The sequence below is a fragment of the Felis catus genome, chromosome F2, assembly GCF_018350175.1.
Source record: "Felis catus isolate Fca126 chromosome F2, F.catus_Fca126_mat1.0, whole genome shotgun sequence".
Lineage (NCBI taxonomy): Eukaryota > Metazoa > Chordata > Mammalia > Carnivora > Felidae > Felis > Felis catus.
Window position 1 is genome coordinate 3,529,638 of NC_058385.1, and position 20,085 is coordinate 3,549,722.

The 20,085-nt window shown below is 36.5% G+C and overlaps 1 protein-coding gene across 2 annotated transcripts in view; it reads left to right on the forward strand.

Moving 5' to 3' along the window:
- Positions 1-20,085, forward strand: part of SNTG1 (syntrophin gamma 1) — an 888,982-nt gene that overhangs the window by 612,944 nt on the left and 255,953 nt on the right. For both annotated transcript variants that reach the window (XM_019822638.2, XM_019822636.3), the window contains exons 6-9: positions 3,286-3,342; positions 13,602-13,659; positions 14,471-14,514; positions 14,606-14,647. In XM_019822638.2, coding sequence (XP_019678197.1) covers positions 3,286-3,342; positions 13,602-13,659; positions 14,471-14,514; positions 14,606-14,647 — 201 coding nt within the window. The remainder of the gene's footprint in view (positions 1-3,285; positions 3,343-13,601; positions 13,660-14,470; positions 14,515-14,605; positions 14,648-20,085) is intronic.

Below are 20,085 nucleotides of genomic sequence, written 5' to 3' on the forward strand. Positions count from 1 at the left end.
CTGGAGCCTGTTTTCGATTCTGTGTCTCCCTCTCTCTCTGCCCCTCCCACGTTCATGCTCTGTCTCTCTCTGTCCCAAAAATAAATAAACGCTGAAAAAAAAAATTAAAAAAAAAAAAGAAGTAAAGGCATTGCATAGACCTTTGATAACCCCGCCATGCCTGCTGTCCCTTCAAAGGAAAGCAGTGTTTCAGCCTACACTTGGCTGGTTAATAGAATTGACTTACCAAGTTGCCCTTGTGACTAATGATTGCCATGCGAGATGTTGTAGAATGATGTCATTTACTAATAAAATGCATTTGCTTTTACAGACTCAATTCTTTATGTTGAGAAAATAAAGATAAATCTTATTTTAAGGAATCAAGCATTTTTCCTTACAGAAATTAAATTAAGAAAATAACTGCCATCTAAGAACCTGTTAGTTTGATAGGCAGTATTGTAAAAAATAGTATGCCTGTCTGTTTTATAAGAGTAAAGATAACCATTTAATTGATCTACCCCTGAGTCAGTCTTCCAGTATTTGAGTTACTCTGTGATTTAATATTGGAATAAAAAGTGGATAAATATCGATCAGATATTTAAGTGACTTTAAGAATTTCTGTCTAGAATAACAAATTGTGTGTGTGTGTGTGTGTGTGTGTGTGTGTGTGTGTGTGCGTGTGTGTGTTCATTAAGCTTCTACTATATGCCTGGGTCCTTCACAAATATCAATCCTCAAAACAAAGCTGGATTTTGTAAATTTGTAAAGCAAATTTTACAGATTTGGAAAAACAGATTTGGAGGGCTTAAGTAATTTTCCAAACATATTAAGTTGTGGATATTTGAGTCATTGATAGATTCTTTGATTTCAAATCCATTATTTGCAATGTACAGCTTTCCTTTAATCCTTTAATGAGAAATAATTGAAAATTATGTGATATGACATATTTCTCTTATCCTGTCCAACAAAAGGACATTTCCAATAAATATTTATTTTAAATGAGATTTTGTGTGTGTATAATGCATGTGTCTACCTTTTGCTTGTGTACATGCAGGTATCCCTATTTACATGCATTTTGCAATAAAAGTTCTTAAACACGGCATCTTCTCCTACTTATGACTTCACTAATGTGGACTGATATAGTAGTTGGCTTAAGAATAGAAACGTAGGGGCACCTGAGTGGCTCAGTCGGTGAAGCGTCTGACTTCGGCTCAGGTCACGATCTCGCAGTCCCTGAGTTCGAGCCCCACGTCGGGCTCTGTGCTGACTGCTCAGAGCCTGGAGCCTGTTTCAGATTCTGTGTCTCCCTCTCTCTCTGACCCTCCCCCATTCATGATCTGTCTCTCTCTGTCTCAAAAATAAATAAACGTTAAAAAAATTAAAAAAAAAAAGAATAAAAACGTAGTGGTGCACCTGGGTGGCTCAGTCGGCTAAGCATCCAACTCCTGATCTCAGCTCAGATCTTGATCTCAGAGTCGTGAGTTGAAGCCTCACATTGGGCTCCATGCTGGGCATGAAGCCTACTTAAGAAAAATAATAAAAAAGTAGAGTTTATGATGTCATCCAACATGAATAGTGTGTTTTATATTTCATGTTGCTTTGCATAAATTGCAATACACCTACACACTTAATTTGTGTAACTAATTTTAACATGGGCTTGAAAACATAATTTGATGACAGGTTATAAGAGTAAAATCTGTAGTTTTAAGGCAGTTCAAATTACTTAGGACATGATCAAAAAGAAAATTTATATAATTAAATGCTACTCATTTGCACTAATAGTTTTTTTTTTCTTACTATGCACCAATTTCCAACCATAAAGGCTTATTTGTTGATTCAAAATAAATAACAGTTAATATACCTCAATTTCTGGTATAGTGATCTTATTCTTTAAGCGTTATTTTGTTTTTATTTATGAAATCTAAACATTTGGCTAAATGAAGGTATCTTGTAACTGCCAAAATGACTTTTTTTTTAATTTTTAAAAAATTTTTTTTTCAACGTTTATTTATTTTTGGGACAGAGAGAGACAGAGCTTGAACGGGGGAGGGGCAGAGAGAGAGGGAGACACAGAATCGGAAACAGGCTCCAGGCTCCGAGCCATCAGCCCAGAGCCTGACGCGGGGCTCAAACTCCCGGACCGCGAGATTGTGACCTGGCCGAAGTCGGAAGCTTAACCGACTGCGCCACCCAGGCGCCCCCAAAAATGACTGCTTTTTATGTTACCTTAAAATACTTAGGAAGAGACATCAGAAGCACACATTTTCTAGATTTTCTCCTTGTTCTTTTTAAATAATATCATCTGTTCCACATAGCCCCTCTAAAACCATGGAGTAAGAAAGAAAGCAGTATTTAGACTTGGAGATCGTTAGTGTAGCCAAAGAGGTTGGGCATGTGTGGGGATCAGATAACCAACATCTATCCCAGGTAGAGCAAGAGAAGGGGGGGGCGGTATCTCAAACCACTATAAATAGGGGGAGGTTAAAAAAGACGAGAAAGTTATAGATAAGTGAAGAACGTTATAAATAAAAGCTTTCAACCTTTCAATATGCCTCCAGAATATGCATTATGTAGAGATGATTGCCCCAAAACAGAGTAATATTGAATTTATTGGAAATTTGAGGATTTGTCCAGTGGAGATCTTTGTGATTTTTGTTTCATACACCAGCAGTTGAATTATTGTTTCCACTGTGGAAGGAAAAAGAGAATTGATTTTGAAAATTGACAATACCATTGTCATTATTAGTTAGGTGTAATGTCCATTCTTTTTCCAAACAAGCCATCATTTTGAATCTGGTTTAGTCAGTTTCAATCCCAGACATGCACATGAATAGTTGATGTGCGGGGACATGGCAGCCTCCCAGCTCAGCTCTCAAATTTCCACAAGCAACATGACTCGGTTGTGATGGAGATAAGACCTTGGTTGACAAAGATAATATTTGCCATTGACATTGAGTTATTTTTATGTAACCAAAACCTGTCATTCCTTAGACAACAAGAATATAGAATGTGAAAATAAGAAGAGGTTTAAAAGTTAAGATTCCAAAATATGTCCAAAAAAGTCATTGAAAGGAACTTAATTTTTGAGAGTTTAGAACTTTACTAACAGTACAGTCTCGTTTATCTTGACAAATTAACCTTTGACTTGAAAATTATAAATTGCCCCATTTGTTCCAAGAATTAGAGCCTGTACACTGTCACAAAATATTTCTTTTTTAAGGAGCAGAAACAGAACCCTGAGGAAGAAAATGGTGTGTAAATATAGTATTAGGAAATGCTAACCACTTTTAAAATCCTGTCTTTCAGGAAAGAACGGTGACCATTAGAAGACAAACTGTAGGAGGCTTTGGATTAAGCATCAAGGTAACCTGTTTTTCCATTCTATCCTTAAAGGCTGTGCTGTAATGCATGCATTTTTGTGTATTTTGGGTTTTGGTGATTAATAATTAGACAAATATGGCTATAGCAAAATCTTCAATATTTGCACTGAGACATAAAGTAGGTAGGTTCTCAGAAAACCTTGGCCAACTTTTGATTTAGAAAGTTTCTTAGAAAAAGTATTTGGGAATTTTACCTGGCATTGAACATAGATAGGTAATTAACACTATCTGGGACCACCTAAAATGTCAGATCTGGTGTTGCTGTGGGCGTATCTTCCTGTACCCAGCCAGGGGAGGAGCTACTGCCCCCCACCCCCCCCCCCATCCCAGTGAATGGAGCAAGAACAAGTTTTACACTAATAACAGTTAAATGTTAGTTGGGTTTTATTCATCTTTTTCTTTTGTGTCGTTTTCATTTTTATTTTTATTTTTTAGAAATCGGCAAATTTTCATGTCACAATGCCAAGTAAATAGGGTAAACACAGTTTTAGCATCTGATTTATTTTTAAAATGACCATCCTGTTAACTTCCATTTATTAATGAATTTTAAATGCCTTTGTTTTTTCTGGATGTGGTTGACTAGTAAAAGCGTACCACACTTTCAATTTATCATCATTGAAACAAAACAGAAATTTTAAAAGGATGGGAAATTATATAAATATTGGAAAAGTTAATTGCTGTCTTTAAATGCCCTTTAGAAACCTACATCTTTGCATAGATAAATGAAATTTAACTTTATCTTAAGCCAGGGGGTTAGGTATTTTGCCCACGTAGGGTGAAAATCATACATCTCAGGTATATATTTCATGAAATTTTAACACAGCTCAGTTTATATATGCTTGGAAAGTGGAGCTCTAAATTTGGTGACTATCAGTTCTAGCTGACATTATGAAAATGACTTAGAAAAATGGACCAGTGTGGAATAGCATTGTGTTGTCAAGTGATAAGAATATTACTATATAAAATGTTAGTTTTAAAATATGTATTTAACTTTCACTTTATCGTCCATCAGCTAAATCCAGGGAGGTTTGCAGTACAAGTTATAAGAAGTGAATATGATGCCATGGGAATTATATGATACAACAGACAAGCTTTTTTTGTTTGTTTTTGTTTTTTTCTGTGATATTGATTGGGATTGCTTGAAGGGTTTAAAGATACCACTAAAGATAGTAAAAAGTCCATGAGAGAGAACAAAAGCTAAATATGAATAAAATCCAATCTTGAGAGGTGGTTTCATTTGAGATAAGCATTTTTACCTAACAGGTCGGACTCTTTTTCTGACAGTGGAGCTACATTAGTTTTATGCAGGGAAATTTTCCTTTCTATTTTTTTTTCTATTTCCATTTATAATTTAAACTCAATAATATGATGTTATTTATTTTTATTAAAATGCTACAATTTTAACTAAACAGATTCTAAAATATCAGGAATTTTGCCAAATGAATTATGTCTATTTAATATTTTCATGATTTCATTCCAAACAAAAAAACTCTTATACATCAATAAATAGATTAATTTTCTAAATCAAACGAGTGTGCATTTTCCATTCATAATATTGGCCACAAAAGCAGTGCTTGAATTGCGATCTGTGCCATATATTAGGAATTCTGACAAAAAAGGAAGTTATCTTACAATTCTTATGATACACTAATCAGAAATACAAAAATTAAGTTTATTATTTCGATTATTACCCAGTCATTCTGAAAAGTTTCTCTTTAGGATTTTCCATTTTGGTTTTCTCAATAGTTACCTCTGACACTTGCTTTTTTATTTTTAAGCTGTATTTTGTTCTGTTAGTGTGCATGTGTGTGTGTATGCACACACACACACACACACACACACACATGCACTGCATATATATATATATATATATATATATATATATATACACACACACACATATATATATACATATAAAATGAACCATTTAAGAAAATATTTTAGCCGAATGCAGAATTAATGTTTTAACTTTGACCATTTATTTTTTTTCTATGTATTTATTTTTTGTATACTTATTGCTAGAACAATTTGAACCAATAATATAAATATTCCCATAAATATATGAGGGTATATCTTATCCTTATTTGCTTCAGTTAACTAATCACTGCTGGCACACACTGGAGATTTTGTAGTGAGAGTTATTGACTAAAAACCTTGACTATCTCCACTGGAAATAACAAAAGGAAGGGTGCATCTTTGACAATTAAAAAGACATTAACTAATATAGTGAAGACTTCTACAGGTGCTCCTGAATTTCATTGTACTGAGAACATGTGGTATTATTTCAGTTTTACCTTTCAAAAAATTATTTGTGAAAGCCTGACTAACAGGTAACAAAATGGCCACCATTTGTTTTTGGTCAGAAAACACTAAAACACTCCAATATGTGCTGTTACGAGTCAAAGCCAATGGGCCATGTTCTGTGCTCCTGCCAAATCTTGGCTGATGGGTTTTTCTTGCAACTGTCAGCCTTGTACACGGTGGCAACCCCTCAGTTTTCCCACATGGCGGCCGGTGCTACCACAGGGGGTGGACAACGTCATAGAGAGGCATCTATTCTAATGCTTTGAACGTGCCCCAGGGGCTATAGACTGTGGGCAGTGTAATATGACGGAGGCAACCAATGTCCATTAAGCTTTGATGTCACCCGTCCATGTACAATAATGTCTTGCTCCCAACACTCTCTCCGGGCAGAGACTTCCCTATTAGGGTGAGGAAAAAAAGTCAGCCTTTACCTCCTTTTATTTTCTCTACCATATTCTTGAGACAACGTTGAAACTTCTGGGACAAAAATGTGTGGCTTAGTCCCGGGTGGCTTGGAGAATGAGGTAGCCACATGTCTGTACAGTTTGATTCCAGGTCTTTGATTCGATATCCTCCCTTGAAGCCAATAAGATGTAGTGCACATTGAGGAGAGTTTCCATCTCAAAACTTCCTATAATCCTAAGGAATAAGAGAAAATTGTAAATAATAATGAAAGATTGTAGAAGATCTAAATTTTTAAAACTACAATGTAAGTAAATTGTAATCCATTTTCTTTTCAAATGTTGTCTTATCCCCTATTGTTTTATTTTATATTTTATTTTATTTTATTTTTTAATTTAATTTAATTTAATTTTTACCTTAAGATTTTAGTTTGCATTATTAGGACTTTCTTACAAGATCCGGGACTCTCCTTTGAAAAGTCATAGTTACCATCTTAAATCGTATCTGAAGAATGCTAGACCCTCAGTGTGGAACACAGTCATCCAAAAAGAGCTTTGGCATCAGTCACATTATGTTCTAATATAGAAATCAGATTTATCTCCAGAGACAAATTTATTTTTTAAATTCTTAAAATCCCATCTTTTCAAAACAAGAGTGTTTTACCACGGAAAGGTTGAGACCAAAATTACCTATATATCCATGTTAATTCTAAACAAGGGGAAAAAAACCTCACAACACTGAACCAAGGACCTTTGGGCAGGGGACAGTCTTGTGCTAATGCAGCACGTGGTGAAGCAGGTGTCCTGACAGGACACAAGGCTGACTGTCTTGCTCCACGTTCCCATCCTCTGGTTTAGCTAATCGATTTGTTTCCAGCTCCTAAAAATAAAAGGGGTTCTTTTTAACCCCCCTCACCCCCCCAGAACATGCTTATCCCCGGATCTCCGCTTGTTTCTGCGTTTGCTGTCCCGTGTTACAGTTTTTCTTGCACTACAGTTAGATCTAGGAGGAGCGCATGTGTAACTGAGCCAGGCTACAATAAGATGAAAGTTGGAGGCACAACACACACACCTTTGTACGTGGCCCAGCTCTCTGTTGTCTTTAAATGGCATTTCACCCACAAGCTCCGACTCCAGGATCTCAAGATAGAAAGAAATGATGGCCATGCTTTCTGATCAGAAACTTAAATCATGAACCAATGCTGGGGTTTTATGCACTGTGCTCACTCCCCGGGCTGTCTTCCGGAAAGCGTTGCTCGTTCGAGCTATTTTGACCCTTGTGTTGCTTTTGAGAACACTTCTGGCAACTGCTGTAACTTTGGATCTTTCCTGACAATTCTTTATGATTCTTCCTGTCTCTTACCATTGTTGACAGTCTTCCTTGATTAAAACGTCCCTCAGAAGTCATTGCGTGTTTTTTCCCTTGTATTCGTTTTTGTTTTGGTTTGTCACTCAATAAAATGTCAAGCTCTTCTTATTTACGTTTTTAAATTTCCAAAAGATCATTCTCCAAAAACTGAATTAAAGGATCACTAAACTTTCCACTTATAATCATTTGTCCTTCTCCGGTGTCAGACTGAAACTGCTTCCTTTTGTAAAAAGTTCAGAAATCACAGAAGTAAAAGCAATGACTCCTTCAAGTCGTAATTAATAAAAGTTCATCATGCACCCACCAAGAAGACAGTTCACAGAGCAGGAGCCCTCAAACCAAAACACAGAATGAGGCTCAGGGGTATATTATTATACAGCAGCTTGTACAGTGGGAAGGCAGTGACTGTTTTTCACGGCGATTGGTCTTAAGACTGCATTACAATTTTCTTAAATGATAGGGAATTGCTTAGTGGTTCCTCCGTGTCAAACTTGGGAAACAAGTCAAGTTTTGCTTATGATTTCAGGAGGCATGAACAAAACATGACTCGGGTCAAGTTAGCCTTGCAAAATAAGCTAAATTAAGCTTTATTTATATGACTTAAACTGGTTTTGTCTGCTTGGAATTTTCAACGCTGGTGTCCATTTGTTTTTGATTTTCACACCTTAAAGCTCTCAGATTTATTAGGCTGGCTGGTATATCCTCTCCCTGGTCCTTCAGGACATTCTGATCTGGGCCTTTGTCTGGTTTTCCCGAGTTCCTGAATTCCTATGGACTTTTCTGTCCCTTGTTCCCCACTCTTCAGCTTCTGCCCCCTTTCCCTCCCACCTTGCCTGCCTTTTGGCCTTCGGGTAGAATCTTTCTTTCACATGCTCATCCCTTTGTCTGGACTCTCCAGATACTAAGCCATTTCCAAAAATGACTTCATGGTCTCCACACCTACATTCCCAATAATCACCAAAGTTTCGCATCAGAGGACCCAATATTCTTGTATTTTTGCCTCGTTCCTTTGAGAATCACTCTATGGATACTCCCCTTAAAGTAAGTCCCTTTTATTTGTCTTCCATATCTTTGCAAATACAACATCATACATTTGCATATTATTAAATCATGCCTCTGGTCATTGTCATTTAACAAATCACCTTTTAGAGATGGGTGTTTTGCATATTATTACTAGAAAAGGTTTTCTGGAGTATTTTTCAACAGACACGACTCTGCCATCTATGTCCGTTAAGGAAATGTTTGCAATAAAAGGTGATTTTTTATGTGGAAGCCTTAACTTTGCACAATCAAGAATGAAATTATAATTATTATTAAAATTTTATCACTTATAAATAATAATTGCAAATATTTACCGACTGCTCTATAAATCCCAGATGCTGAACTAAATACTTTATATTTGGTTTCATTTGGCCTTAATATCCAGCAAAGTAGGTAACTATTGCTATCCCTCTATAGACAATGGGGTTACGTACTAAGAGGTTAAGTAATTTATCCATTGTTGTACAGGGCAGAGCTAGGCCTAAACTTCACCTAAAGCAGATAACATTTTATTATTATTAATAATAATAAGAGAAGGCTCTTAATAACTATGCTCTATAGGTATAGAAACTGGATATATAGAAAAAATATATATATAATATATAACATGTAATTATAGAATATATATCACATATATTATATAAAATATATGATAAATACATATATAATATATAGTTATATATATTATATAGATATACATAGATATAGAAAATTATTTAGAAATAATTTTATTTCTAAACTCTCTACCTGGGAACACAAATAATGTTTCCTTTCTAAATTATTTATGTTACGGTTTATTCAAAACTAAAATAAACAGATCAATGAGTCCAGGATCAAGCAAAGAATTTAATATCAAGGGCTTGGTATTACTTTTATCAAGTTTACCAATAAAACTATGTTTTCATACTAGGTGTAATAAATATCTTTCTTTCAATTTATTAGTGATTTCAGGGCAAAGTCTTTAAATACCAACTGTTGATGTTAGTTTGCATATGGTTGCATTTCTCCTCATTGTGTTGCTTTTTCTTTTCACTTGAGTCTGATTCTTCTGTTTCCACCGGGGACAACATGGATATATACCTTTCCACCATAGATATAGGCGGATACCAGGCATGTAATAAGGCTTAAGTTGAAGATAATGGATTAGTCCCAAGCATCAGTTAAAAGCACTGACCGACTATCATTTTAAAGAGCATTTTTTAATTAAATAGCTTATTGAGGTGTAATTTACATACCATGCAATATAACCACATTTATAAGTTAATGGCTTTCATTATATTCACAGATGTGTGCAACCATCACTATAGTCAATTTTGGAGCACTTCATCCCCCTCATATCCTTGAGTTATCATCCCCTTCTCCACCTATCGCCCTAACTCAGCTTTATGCAACCACTATTTTGGACTTTCATATGAAGGCAGTCATGTAGTATGTGGGAAGGATCATTAATCCGTGCTGAGATCAAACTAGGTGATACTAGCAGATAAGCATGGCAATCGAACAGATAAGGATATTTTCCAATATTCTTTCAGATTATATTCCTTCAGGTGCTTTTCCTGTACTTGTTCATTGGACTCTTAACCAAAAATTACTGTGTTGTTATTATCTGTTTACAAATATTTTTATTGCTGTAAGTAAATATATAATGGTGGGGTCTATGTTTCTTCCCCCCCCCAGATCCCAGTATATGATTGATTGATTGATTGATTGATTGATTGATTGGAATAATGAAAATGCTGAACTGAAAATATTTGTTTGGCAAGATTCCCCAAGCTCTGAAAACATTCTGGGTTTTATTTGATGGAATTTCACAGTTATATTGGCAAATGCTTTATATAGAATACTACTAAAAATGTTTTAGATGGGACTTTATATCCTGGTTCCTATAAAGTTAGCCATAAGCTTAATTATACATTGAATGGTATATGTTTTAATATTTTCTGGGATGCACTGTAGAATGTTGCCTCACTTTCCCTCGTCTTGATTTTACACTGGAACAACAGAGTTCAGTGAATTCATTTATTCTCTAAACTTGAACACAAGCCATGTACCCAAGCCATCCAAAGGGTAGGTTGGGGAGAAGCCAGTAAAGGAAGCTCTGCCTGGAGCTCAGGACCTTTACAGTCTAGTAGGAAAGTAGACATTGATCAAATTTTGATATAAATAAATGTAAATCATAGCCTAGATCCAGTGTTACAGAAGTGAATTACTTCATGTAAGCAGACATTGATAAATGGGGTCCTTAAGCTGAAATGTTGAATCTGAGTAGGAGTTTACCAGTTTAAGAGTAAAAGAAAAAAGTGTCCAGGCAGAGGGGATAGTATATATTGATGTCCTTTGGTGGTCAGAGTGATGAAGGCCCAGGATGAAGAGGCAGAGGCAGGCTGAGACCACAAGACAGGGGACCGCTGAGGATTGGGGGTTTTATTCTAAGTGTAATGGGAAGTCTATCCCCTATTTTAAATAGGGTGAGTTGCGTTATTTGATTCTTGACTGGACAACCTTACATTTCCCCATTTAGGCCCAGAACTAAATCTAATTAACTTTAATAGAGCTGGACTGCTCTCACATTTCATCCAATAAATTAAGGTACTGTAATTTTAAGTTCCAATTTTATCTCCCAAGTTTTGTCTAAAAGTTTGCTCTTTAATTAATTAATAAAGTAATTTTCTGCAATTAGATTAAGAATCCTTTCTGAGCTCTTAATGTCTGATTTAAAAAGACCCGAAAATGAAAAACCCACCTTTGGACTCAAATCATTTAAATTTCAGGACAGATTTTACATATAAAAGAAAAAAAATGTTGACAAAATAGGTGTTAGTTATATCCTGTCATTTAAAAATAGCTATAAGTCTCCAGGTGTTGAGAGACGAGTGCGGTTACTGAGTTCGCCCTCAGAAATTGCTATTCCAACTGTCTTTTCTCAAGGCAGACCCCAGCGAGAGGTTTCCCACTGGCCTACCATGGTAACTGGTGTGAAAAATCTTTGGCACTAAGAAAATCTTTGGATTCAATAGTGCAAGGAGAAAAAACTATGAAAAGCAAAACAGCTGAAGGAAAACACTCTGATGATAGCCACACAGAGAAGAGTGACATAAACAATGTCACTCTCTGCCCCCAAATATCTGAACCATATAGTATCTGGATGAGTTTGTTTCTTCTTTTTCTACCACCTGAAACTTCATGGGTGGATGGTTCATCTCAGTTAACCAGTTTTTTCTCCTTAGAAATGGAGATGTGTTCTTAAAATTCCTTCCAATTTCCAAGTGTCTCTAGACACCAACTATGACTATGGTCATTCGATTCATTGTACGTTCTTGGCTTCTACTTAAAATCATTCTGCAATGTGCTTTAAAGAATGGAGCTATCTTAGTCCTGGAAAAGCTTTTGACTTCATTTATTCATTCACTCATTCATCAACAAACATTTCAAAGATAAAAAAGAAAGACGTTACTCCATGCATTGAGTTTACATCAATGTGTGAAACAAATTACCAAAAAATTCAGTGACCTCTTGGAACTTACATTCTAGTTACGGATGGGGGAAGGAGAAAGAAAGCAAATAAATATAAGAAATGAATAAAGATAATAGTAGGTTGGAAGCTGATAATTATAATGGGAAAGAAAGAATAGAATTAAAAATAGGGGATTGGGAACTGGGAACCCTAAACAGTAAATGCTGAGGGTCTTAGAATGGATTAGTGCTAAGCTTATTTACCACTCTAATGCCATGTAATTTTATTCATAAATCTTAATTGATAGACTAATTAGGATAATAGCTACCTTGTATTCAGTGTTTATTGTGTGTTAAATAAGCGTTCATTCAACTTCACTATCAGTCACAAATCACTATCCTTCGATCAGATGAGAGGTCATGTTAGACACAATTAGTGCTTCTTATGGGCATACTGACCAAAAGGCAAAGGAAAATTAGGAGCTATGTAGCTTAGGTCAGAGACTGTACAGAGCTAGTGAAGGTGGGAGCTGAATATTTGGTTGGAGAGAAATAGTGAGAACAGAGAGTTAGCACTGGGTTTGAATTTCAGGGTGAGTGAGACGGTTTCAATATTTTATTTATCACATCTCTTTGATATTCTAGAAGGAAAAGGGACTACTTTCCAAGAAAAAGCTGAATGTCATTACTTTTCTCAACAATAATTGCCCATCTTATATTTAAGTATATTGACAATTCAGAGTTAAAAATTGACATTCATGGAAAAACATCTGTTCTGAAATAACTTTTGTCCTTAAATAAAAAATATTTAAGAAGTTTACTTGTTCTGAAGGTAGAGAAACCCAGTGGGATTTTAGATTGTCTTTGCAACTATCCTATATTAAAAGTGCTATATTTCTTTTATGCATGGCATTTTATTCTTTAATGCCTTCATTTGATTTTTCAACTATTGATTTCAACCTTCTCAACTCTGTCATACCAAAACAGAAGTTTTATGTGCTCATTTCAGGGATTTATCTTATTTCCTTCCATGTAAGTTTAACTTACATATTTTTTTTCTTTTTTCATATATTATTTGGTCAATTAGATGAAGAGTTACTGCAATGTTCTTGCCAATTTATTGTATTTTGTTAATTGTTTCATATATACTTTCACACTAAGAGGAATATACTATTAATTAAAGAAATGCAGGTGATCCCTTTCCCATCATGCATATGCAGTCTGACTTTCTGTATCACTTTGTGCAGGTAAAGGTCTCTTTAGTTACTTAGCATCCAAGGGGGCCTGTGCTTGGTCAGCAGCCTAGAACAACTTAGCCAGTTAATGTAAATACATAATTATTTGGTATTCGAATGCTAAATAAGAATTTCTACAATGGACAGCATGATACACATTGAAGAGAATGCCCATTTAAGCACTTCCAATCTTTATATGGAAAACAAAAGCTTTCAAAGTCAACTGTTATTAGTTACTGGATATCACCGTGAAATTCTAAACAGGTAGATTATGTTTTTTGGGAGCACTATGTGCTGAGTAGAGAAACTCCAGAAGTTTGTTTAAATTCTATCTGGTGTCCATTCACGGACTATTCATTGCATGTATAGTTTTCTAACTAAAACCTGCATTTTTATTTTTTGCAATTAAAAAGCGCAATATATGATTTTCTCTTTTCAGGGGGGAGCAGAACATAATATTCCAGTTGTCATTTCAAAAATCTCCAAGGAGCAAAGAGGTAAAGCGTTAAGAGAATTATATAGTAACCATTCCTTTGTAAGCCATCCTTACTGTAGAATAAGTCGGATTAAATACTATAGATTAGGATATGATTGATCAGCTCCACGTTCCCCATGACCAGGCAGTAAGTGGCTGAGTCTGATTCCTGAGGCTCTCCCTTTATTACTTTTGGGGCATATTTCTTTCACAGAAAAGCAAAGGGGAAAGAGAAGAGAGAGTGTGACTCTATAAATCAGGGACCACATAGCTTTTCAATTGTTTCATTTAGCAAACAAACATATCCACAAACTTAATGATAACAAGTCCTGTCAAATATAGGCAGTTCCTGACATACATATTTTTTTCTGTTCTCAAATGAAGTTTTACTCAGTCTATCATGAAGTTTCACTCAAAAACACACCAAAGATGTAAAGCAACTGAAATCAGTAAGACAATCTAATGTTTAAAAGGAAACCCAGAGCTGATCCCATAGCCGAAGGACTGAATGTCTAGATTCAAGCTTTTTCATAGATACCTTAATACGATAAGTACATGAGAAAATCTCGTCATCCATCCAGAAGAGTGACCGGTTTTCGGCAACTGTAAGATCTGAAATGATAGGATTAAACAGAAATAGGTGTTTCAATATCTGGGCGGAATCATAAGATTGTTTTTGCATTTCTATTACTTGTGGATCATTTACGATGCTGTCTATATAAAACATTTATTTTTCCCCCTTGTATCAATATTGCTTTGATTTAATTATAAAACTCTTTCATATGTATGAAGAAAATAGTCGATGCATAATCATTGCTTTTATCTCTTCACAGCGGAACTTTCAGGTCTGCTCTTTATTGGGGATGCAATTCTGCAGGTATACATTTTACCCTAATTTTCTATGTGCAACCAAAATATAAATTCAATTCACAATAGGCCACGTGAAACCAGTTTTCTTTTCTTTGCAGATAAATGGAATTAATGTGAGAAAATGCAGACATGAAGAAGTGGTAAGTTTTCTTCACTTTTTCTTAATACCATGATTTTCCCATGTGCCAATGAGGATTCATTGCATTGCTAAATACTGTTCAACTTATTCATTAGGTAGATATGACATTGGTCCAGTGTGCTATCAGATTTTTCAAATGATCTCTTAATTGGTGTGTGTGTGTGTGTGTGTGTGTGTGTGTGTGTGTGTGTGTTTCATAGTAGAAACAGAATTGTGAGTACTACCCAGGATGAAATGTACTTCAAAGAAATACTTTGAGGGTTGCTTGTTATGTTTTTCTGGGTTTTCTATTAATCCCTACCAGTCAGTGTCCACTGAATATATCTCTAGGTGAAATGCATCTCTAATTCTTTACAAATATTTAAAAGTTTAAAAGCAGGGGAGCCTGGGTGGCTCAGTTCGTTAAGTGTCCAAATCTTGATTTCAGCTCAAGTCATGATCTCACGATTTGTGAGATCAAGCCCTGCATTGGACCCTGTGTTCACAGCATGGAGCCTGCTTGAGATTCTCTCTCTGTCCCTCCCCTTCTCACACTCTCCCTCTGTCTCTCTTTCTCAAAATAAATAAATAAACATTTTTAAGAAAGCTTATAAACAATAGAATTTATGTCTATAAAATCTTACACAGTAGCAGAGTCCATCGGAAGAGCTCATACAGACGTGTGTGTGTGTGTGTGTGTGTGTGTGTGTGTGTGTGTGTGTTTGAGAGAGACAGAGAGAAAGAGGGAGACAGAGAGAGAGAAAGAGAAGGAAAGAGACAAAATTTAGAGGAGCTTAATCTTAAGGTATACTGAATTACCACAAGGCAGAAAGTTCACCAATTTTGTGTGTGTGTATGTGTTGTTGTGTTTTGTGGTTAGTTACTTATGTATCTATTTTTTTGGATGTTGGTAGATATGCAGATCTGAAGCCCAGGCCTCAGATACTCTCATTCAGTTTAGGTGGGCCTAGGAATTTTAGGTGGGCGGATTTTAACACCTGGCCCAAATGGTTCCACCCTATGTGGCTTGTACCCACCCTTTGGGAGAAGCTGGAAGGTTGAAGGGCTTCTGTTGGGATGGTGAGGAGACATAAAGGAAGAGGACAGTGGTAGGCACTTGGGAAATATTTGTCGCACCTGACTAAATAGCATTCCTAGAGCCTTCAATGAATTTCTTTAGCATCTCACAAGGGAAGGGAAGGAGGAGAAATTATGTTTAAACGTTTATGCTCAAGGGTTGTGTTTGAATGCATTACTCTTCTGTTAAAACTATTTGGAGAAAACTATTCTGATACGTTTGTGTGTTTCAAACCTCAAGGAGGCAACCTTTGCTGTTCTTGGTGAGAAGCCACGGTTCCAAGAGTAGAGAAGGCAGGGGTGGGGGTGGGGGTGGGGGGTTCTCCATTGTGCGTACTTGGGAGAGCTAAGCAGGGTTTGTCATTGTCATCCCTTTTTGTCTTCTCCAAAATCTTACCCAGGCCACTCTATTGCCCCTCTGTGGTGAATGTCCTTTAAGATATTTCCAGTCTCGACTTTAGTACAAATACGTACAGAAAAAGCAGGGTTTCAGGACAGGTTTTAGGCAAATGAGAGCACACCCGAGAGCACTCCGTTCTGCAGGTTCACATGCGAATGTTACATACGACCACGTAAGCAAATAATATGTTAACTTCAGTCTTTGCGCGAAAATACAAACTGATTTTAAACTCACGACACAGGGAGCCGGAAACAAGCGCCTTCTGTTTTCAAACCACATGCTGTTAGGCGGGGCCGTGTTGGCAATTTGCCCTTCCAAGGCAGGCGGCGTGCTTAGACAAGCTGTCCTGCAGCTTTGATTAAGCCGATGAGTGCTGCGTGAAAGATTAGAATGTGCTAATAATGCCACTTCCTAACGCTGTTCATTGTGTTTCAAAGAAAAGGAAGGTAGGATTATATTGCAAATTATATGTGGCTCTTCGCAATACACTTCCGTTCTTCTTTGAGAGGCTTAACCTTATCAGCTTTGAAAAACAGGCACTAATATTCTTAAGTTCCAATCTTTCACTTTCCAACAGTGATTAGATGCTTTTGTCTTCATTGCTAATTACCTAAGCAAATACACTGACTTATACTTCCGCGGAGCTGAGATACTAATTAAATGTTTAAGAATGCACTCAAATGGGCAGAAAAAGGCGCACCGAGCTCAGAGGACGTAGATGGTTTTAAAATAGCACGCTGATGCCACTTTCCTGATTCCAAGTCGGTGATTCGCACAGAGTTCCAAACTCAGAAACAGACTGAGTAGGTGTGGCAATATGGTGTAGGTGCACAGAACTTTCCTTCCATTCGTCTGCATCACTCATTGACATGGCTAGAAATTTTGTGTCTGGTCCCTCATTGGCTTCGACAATACAGATGTAATTTCTGTGCTGGAGTCGTGTTGACTCCCTGTGTGTTGATCTGTGCGGAAGGAGAATCCCACAGTGTCCACTGCAGGCACCCAGAAGGACTTACAAGGAGTTCGTTAGCCAAATGCCTAGAATCGGATCACCAAAGCATTTGTCTATCTGTGTCTCATGTCGCCAGTCTGGGCATACAATAATTCACTTCTCGGCTGCCCCCACACCATGCAAGGCATTCCTCTTGCGAGAAGTTTGTGGAAGAAGAGACCCTTCCGAAGTTTCCACGTGAAGAAAGATTTAGCACGAGTGCCAAATGTTGCTTGGCCTGTGACATGGTGGCAAGGTGGCAGGGTCCAGTATAGATGGCTTTCACACTCACAAACAATCATATGCAAATCCTTCCACTGTAATTTCAGGCAAATGGACTTACCTGTTCTGTTACTCATCTTAGAAGAAAGCTAACAACTCCTTTTATAAAGATCGAATGGGAATAATGTGTATGAAGCTCTTAGCACAGATCTGGCAAGTAAGAAAAATTATGTATTATGTGATGCCATCAAATAATATTGCTGCCCTTTTTTCCCGTTCGCCCCCCAGTGGTTACTGCTGTGTCCGTGTTGGGCAGTGTCTGGTTGAGATTCATCCTGGGCCCTGAGAAGCTCCCATATGAAGAGGGTACTAATGCATGCTGGGGTCTGCATCCCAAGCTCCTTCCGCCACACGCAGTCAGGAAGTGAAGTGGGCACCCATGCCTGCAGGGGAAGAGCTGTTTGAAAATGAGGGCTCCTTGTTCAGCAGAACAGGCGCCTATTTATATATCTTTGATGTGAATGTGTTATGTAGTCCATGAGTTATGCTCCCAAGACATCGAAAGTTCCTAATGTACCAATTCTTTTTTTTTCTTTTCTTTTTTTTAATGTCTATTTATTTTGAGAGAGAGAGAGAGAGTGCGAGCAGGGGAGGGGAGAGAGAGAGGGAGACACGGAATGTGAAGCAGGCTCCAGGCTCTGAGCTGTCTGCACAGAGCCCGATATGGGGCTCAAACTCACGAACCAGAGATCATGACCTGAGCTGAAGTTGGACGCTCAACCGACTGAGCCACCCAGGCGCCCCACCCCCAATTCTTTTTTCAAGGAAACCCATATGTATTGCCACTGTTGATATTAAGATTAACTCTATTTCTTTTTACCTTATCACTGAACCCTAGCCACCTTAGGTTGATTGTTATCTATCTATCTATCTATCTGACATTGATTAACAGGTAAACTGATCACATATCAAACTCTGGGTATCATCTATATGAAATACACTGAGATGGAGTCCTTTGTGTGACAAGAAATAATATATAAATAACTTTGTCTCTAGCTTTATTGCTATGTGAACATCATTTCTGTAGAGTTTAAAAACTGAGAGAGTGTACAAAAAATTAGCAGGAAAGGACATGTTGATTTATCTGTGGTCTTCAAAATGTAACAGTGGGATCTGTTTATGCTCACAAGAAATAAAAGGAAATAAGATCTATCTATAGCAGAAAAAATGCATCTTGAGTTTATAATCAAGATAGTTGGAAATGAGAATCTATTAGTGTAATTGAAATTTCATCTAATAAGACTTTCAAAACAGCAAAGCTCATCACTAGGCAAAGCAGAATTGATGGATAGATAATTCCAGACGTTTCTTTCTAAAATATTTCTGGTTTCATGTTTGAGATTTATGGGTTCTTTAAAAGAGGTTCATTTGCCTTTTGGTTTTGTGGTTTTGCTGATACCAAATATTAGATCATTAGAAATGCAAATAACTAATTTGTCCTGAATTTTTAATTTTAAAACAAAGTCCAAAGAACCATATGCGTCTTATAAGAGCAGAATGAGTATCTCGATCAGTTGAAATCTGATATTCATGCCATAAAAACAAATTTTGATGAAACTAATGTAAACTGTTGTTTAATAGCATTTTAATTATGATATGCTTAAATTAGTTCAAAATTTTATTAGAATAAAAAAAATATGTTCTTTTTTTAGCTTAGAATAATCAGAAAATAACTTTACAAAGGCTATATCTTATCATCTGAAAATAAGGCATTAATTTATACATTGGAACCATTTAGTAGGTTTTATGAGTTACCAAGGAACATATTTAGGATGTGATTTGGGAACACACATCATTTTGCATCTTGGCAAAAGATTAAAATGTCACAGAGTTGCAAATCATGTTTTACCGAACCGCTAATAATTCTTAATTTGTTCTCAGTTTGGAAATAGGTATTGAGATCTAACAGATTAATACTTTCCTTAAGAATTCTAACTATAGCAGTGCTTTTCTTTAAGTTAACTACTACCCAGGAAGGCCATACATGAAATAATTACACTTTTACTATTTCCCACTAGTTTTGGAAACTTTAAATGCAAAGACAAAAATATGCAAAATATTGTTTATGCTATCGCTGATTTCGGAAATAAAGTATCTAGAACTTGCCTTATCTGCATACTTAGCTTTTTATTAATACTTTTAGGCCTTCCTTCTCTCCTAAGCCCACAGACCTGTCCCTCATTAGGTATGAATATAGATAGCACAGGCCACACTTTAATTAAATGTATGCTTTTCACTCCTGGCTACTGATTCTCATCAAATCCTTATTTGCTGTCTGACATAGCTTAAAGACCCGATTTTGCAACTCCCGTAATAATGAAACAAAGGCAAGCCTGGTAAACCAATCACGTAGTGGAGTCCCAGCCAATTTTTATCTAGAGCAATGGACACGGAGAATACACAGCAGCAAGCACAGGCGACCATGTTGTACTAGGGGACAAAGTAATTGGGACGTATCGATGCATGTGTCAATATCCACTCCTCACCTCCAACAAAGACTTCTCAGTCACTCCTGCTCCCCAGGTTAGAACGATGAGGGGACATATGTGTCACATATAGATTATACACTTTTCGCATAACTGACTTACTTTGTTTTCAAGGTGATTAAGTGAAAGGCAAGGAGAAAAAAAGCATAGGAGAATAAAAGCTTCAAGATCTAAGCTAAAAATTGTGTCTCAGGCACTTTTCAGCTACGTGATATTCCTAAAGT